This window comes from Austrofundulus limnaeus, unplaced genomic scaffold (genome assembly GCF_001266775.1).
Source record: "Austrofundulus limnaeus strain Quisiro unplaced genomic scaffold, Austrofundulus_limnaeus-1.0 Scaffold120, whole genome shotgun sequence".
Taxonomy (NCBI): Eukaryota; Metazoa; Chordata; class Actinopteri; order Cyprinodontiformes; family Rivulidae; genus Austrofundulus; species Austrofundulus limnaeus.
The window spans coordinates 371,639-376,949 of NW_013952522.1; the positions used below are offsets into that span (position 1 = coordinate 371,639).

A 5,311-nucleotide genomic window follows, 5' to 3' on the forward strand; every position below is an offset into this window, starting at 1 on the left:
TATATATATTGTATATGCTTTATATAAGTTCAGTCTATTTACCATTTATTTAAACTAACATGACACAATGATTTAGTGTAATCCAAAGATTTGACAGTTTAATTTAAAAAAGCACAATAAAGCAAAAATAATTACATGCATTTTAATGAGACTAGTAAATGAATTTTATTTTAAAAAATGACCTTTTCAGTCATTATAAATCGTTTAATCTCCACATTCTTTCCAACTGTGTTATGAATCTCTTGATAAATAATGTCACACTTTGCCCCGAGCACCACTTCAGGATGTAACTCTGCCCCTGTGTCTTTGACCCACCCTGCCACTGACCCCTACACTCACAGACAGCTCGTGCACGTGCACATATTGTCCGATTGTCCACGTYGCTGAGAGGCAACCCATGAGTCATCCACAGGGACACAGAGGAGCCCAGGGCAACCTCTGTTCTCGTCAGACGATCCCCGCTGGGTGTTTTTTTGTTGTTTTGGCAGAAAGGTTTTTATGTATGAAAACTAAAGCAGATTTATTCCTCCTCTTAAGTCTGAAGCATATGCTGAGGCAAATTCTGTGAACAAGTTCTCTCAAAAACACCCTCTGGTTTAGTTTGAAAACAAGACGTAAAAAAAAATCATGAAACTCTGACCTGAGTCACACTTGGATTATATGTTTAGAATGACTCTCAGCTACAACCGCTCTAAATTAGAGCACAAGTTTCATTCAAATTTACCACATGGTTCTTAAAAATAAAATAAAAATCTTCACATTTAGGTATTGTTTCTCAAGATGACAATGAAATAAAACATCTAAAATTCACAATTCCTGCAAGAGACCAGGAATACTGAGTAATGTGACTTTGGATAGCAGGTTAAACAGCCTTTTTATAGATGAAATGATTAAAAAATAACTATCACAAAGTATTCCTGGTTATGAGCGTCACTCACGATCCTTCTTCAAGTCTTAACACAAACATGGACTGTATTTCTTACTGCACCTCTCTTCCCACTCACTCTAATGTTCTCCACAGGGGTTCTCATGCAGAAAACTTTATTTATTTATTTATTGCATTTCATAGCAATCGAACCAGGCGCTATTTATCTGCGTCGACGTGGGAATTCATCGGGGAAAAACTCAAGACAGCCGAGACGGAAAGGTATTCTGCGTTCAAAGTGCTTTYGCCAGCACGTACGCCTCCCTAAAGACCACTTCATGACGGCTCAGTGCTTGTTTTAATTAACATATAAGCCTGACGATGTTAATTAAAAAGCAGGCAGCAATTCCCAATCAGAAAAAGATCACATGGAGGGGAGGTGTGAGAAGATAAGTACTCTAAAAGAAGGCAGCTTCATTCATCAGGAAACATATAATAAAAATAAATCACATAAGGACAAAGTCTGAGGATCGTTTAGTTTGATGTTTTAAAGAAGACACAGACAAATGTTTGAAAAATCCAGGCAAAGATCCACAAATCCAATGGGAATCTCCACTCGGGCTATTTTTAGAACGCAAGTCACGTGACTACATCCGCTCAACGCCCTGCAAAATCTGGTAGCAGTTGGTTGGTTTTCAAACACAATGCGAAGTTCAGCTGTGTTTAAAGAAACTTCATGGGGAGGGAAACAAAACATTGTGCTACAGTTCTCGCAACGGTGACTCAGGACACAGYCATCGTCCCCRCAYGGAAGGAGTATTTTTTTGTGACTTTCCCCAAGCTAAGACACAGGCTAACTGCTGGATTCAAGTGATTGCAAGAGCTGAAAAATCCAACTATACGACTCAYCGTCTGCTCCAAACATTTRMTCAGAGGTAAAAGACCAACACAGGACCACACYGATTGTCTGATCACTTGAGAGAGCGGCAGATAATGATATGCGTGACATCACGAGTGGAGATCGCCACTTCAAAAATGTTTGGTTTTGCAGACCAGTGAGCCTTTACCCATCTTTATTTCTAAGAGACTCAGACTCTAAATTCTYACTTTATACCCAGTCCTCTTACTGACCTGTTGCCAATTAACSCARTTAGCTGAATTAATCAGCTATTTCTTTTTATACCACTTTGGACAGCCTTTTCCGTCCTGTCCCAATTTGTTGGGATGTGCATTCATTGCATTCCGCTTCTACTTTTTTACATTTCATGTAAAAGCCTGCCTTTTTCTGAATTGGGGCTTGTATATCTAAATGTGGTGTTAAGTGTGAAATGATAGAATCCATTCCCGCATTACTTACTTCATTGGTTTGAACAGGGCTTGTCCGTARTTCTGGAAGGTCATGATCAGCTTCAGCTGGGTGCCTCCTGATTTCATGGCTGGGAGGAGGAAACAAGTGAGACTTTAGATTACAACTCAAACACTCACACTTAACTACAGCTGTTTTGTTATTTGACAATAATGCAATTTTGCGTGGATTCAGAATGACGTTTGCACATCTGCTGATTAATTTGCCAAACGCTGAACAATCAAAGTGAATTTACGGCAGTTCGAAGCGCCACGGCGGGTGACTGAGCACTAAAGTGATGGATAGATAATGGTCGTAAAAACAAAATGCATCCACTGACAAAGAAGAGCTTATTCTGGGTTTGAGTGAAGGCCAAACAAAATGAATCAAAGTCYCACTGAGGGTTTCTCCGTTCCACACATCACTTGTGTCATCTTGTGCCCATTTGCACGCTTCCTTTGTCACTCAGTCAAACTGACCTCCTGTTCTTGGGCAGTGGAGGCGGGGCTTCGTGTCTCCAACTATCAGTCATGTCCATGTTGTCTCCCACAGGGGGATGGAGACCGACTGTGAGCGTCCTGCTTCCCTCTTACTCAAACAAAAGGACCGCCAGGCCCGTCTAAATGACTTGTGTTTCTGACACAATGAACAGGCTTTTGGGTGGATTTGCCCATTTATTACAACACATTAAAGGCACARTGTGTAGGATTTTGTCAATTCTTTTAGCCGAAATTGAGATAATCACTAATGACAATAATAAAAAACACGTCTAATCATTGCAGACAAAGACCTTGTTTTATTATTTTTACCTTATAAAAAGCTGTTTATATCTCTATGGTCGCGGGTCACCCTACAGGCAGCCGCCATCTTGTCTACGAAGGCTCATGAAGGACAAACTGCGGTGGCGGCGTCAAAAACAGTTTTAGTTGTAATACTATAAATGTAATATTTGTTGTCTGTCATTGTAGCTGGGATAATTKTACTTATTAAAGCTCATAATCTTACCACTTGAAACATCACTAGCCCTGAAGCTGCTGGTAGACATCGCGRTTGGAATTATCAAAGGTTTTTGACACCTGAGAGACACCGTAGCAACTCGTTTGCGTTTGGAGAGGGTGGGGGGTGAGGGTGGGGGGAGGACCAGGGAGGATGATTCAACCACTCAACCACTAGATGTCGCTGAAAACAACAAATCCTWCACACTGTGCCTTTAACTTGWGTGTATACGGAACACGACGCTTCTGTAATCCCAGAATAAGTCCAGAGTTGTGGACCCGCTTCCTGCCAGAGCACTTTTACATAAATCTGTATTTGGTGTTCACCGACTGTCTGGAGCTCTCACATTTAGTTTTACTGTTTTCCCTCTCTTCTTGTGTTTGGATACTTCATCMTTGTTCTCACGTTCTGTTATCGTCCTTCTGTCTCAGGTCGATTCACTCAGTGCCAGAAAGCTTCTCTTTCGACTGTGACTCAGTTTTAAAGGATTTTTTATGTACTGTTGCACACAGCGATACATCACCATTTCTTTCAAACAGAAAAAAAAGGACAACGGATTGAGTTAAACTTAAAAGAAAAAAGTCAAGGCGTATTAGGTTTGGACACGTGATGGATTTGCTCAAGTGGCCAGTCTCAAAGAGCATGTTGATGCATTTGTTCAAAATTGGAAATCAATGGACTGACTTTGAAAGTTGTGACATAAATAGAGTAGGATCRATTAATCTTTAAGCTGATTAACTTGTCCAGTTTTTGCTGTTTTTAAACAATCAGCAGCGGCCATGCCTGAGCATACTGTTGATTTGAAATGTGCCAACGTGCTTCCTGCAACAGGAACCAAAATATAAAGTTATGCTTTAGTAATATTCTGTAAAATAATTGTGCTTACGATCTGTGGGTCCTTGCCTTGATGACATCATCATCAGTGACCTTACTTTTACACATCAACTGTAAAAAAAACATTGAACAGAAAACTAAAAGCTGAAGCTGGAACAGAACCAGTACAATCTTTAAGTCCCGCCCCCAACTTGTAAATGAATTTGCCTTTGAATAATAATAATAATAATAAAAAATGTCAGGCTTCGACTGTAACTTTCAACAAAACATTGTTTTTCCCCTGGAGAGTTCCAAGCATCTCCTCGCAGGGCCGTGATGATGAATCCATCGTACTCTCACCTGWGCCTTTTCTATGATTTATGAGCTGAACTCTGAACAAAAGGCCAGCTCCAGCTGAGGGACAGAAACCATTGCTTGGGATAAAACGCTGACGAGGTGAACTTTCTAATGTCGTCTCTGTTTTTTGTCATTTAAGCACGACAGATAAGTAGTGAGGCTGTGCGCTTATTACGGGGAACTGGTAGTWCGCATTCAAGGACACACAATCACTGCACAGGGAGGCATTTCTGCAGACAAAAGAAAGGGTGGGCCAACTAAATTACAACACAAACAACTTAAAAAACACACATCTGTGTAAGCATTCTGAGTATGTTCACTTGTAGACCTTACTCGTCAATTCGTCTCCCAGGTTTCCTAATCTGGTCTTGTTTGTTTGCTGAGTGGTTAAAGTTCAGGTGCTGCTCAAACTTTCTTCCCTTCAAGTGACGACAGATTTTATGTCTTATTACAGCACAAATATGCCACTAGTTGAGGTGCTTCTCAGTGGTTTATGAGCCACAGAGTAAGGGAGCAAACTCTTTGAAATAYAAATATCCAGCTCTGAGTGTCTTAAGGTTGAACAGAGTTGTTTTSATTTTCAAAATGACCCCCTTTCTAYYGKATTAGTGTGACTGTTTTCTTTGCTGTAAAACRTGTCCCACCAACCCCTGAGCTGGACACCCACGGTGGTGGGGAGCAGAACTCTCACCCACGCTGCTGATCCTCTGCGTGACCAGGTCCTTCAGCAGGGCTTCCAGCACRGGACTGTGTCTGGGGTACAGCTCGTAGCGGTTGATCCCGATGTGGAAGCGCAGCCAGTTGGGGTAGGACTCGGCTGTCACCTCTGTGGTCGGAGGGAACTCTTCCTCTTCTTCGTTGCCATCCTCGTTGTGCCTGGACAGCAACAGCAAGAGGGTTAACGAGAGAGGATGACTGCTGACAGGGAATTACCC

General features: G+C 41.5%; 1 protein-coding gene across 1 annotated transcript in view; it reads right to left on the bottom strand.

Moving 5' to 3' along the window:
• Positions 1-5,311, bottom strand: part of fam20ca (FAM20C golgi associated secretory pathway kinase a) — a 42,573-nt gene that overhangs the window by 35,679 nt on the left and 1,583 nt on the right. Inside the window, exons 2-3 of the mRNA XM_014014902.1 lie at positions 5,068-5,252; positions 2,223-2,301 (exon numbers count right to left, since the gene is read on the bottom strand). Coding sequence (XP_013870356.1) covers positions 2,223-2,301; positions 5,068-5,252 — 264 coding nt within the window. The remainder of the gene's footprint in view (positions 1-2,222; positions 2,302-5,067; positions 5,253-5,311) is intronic.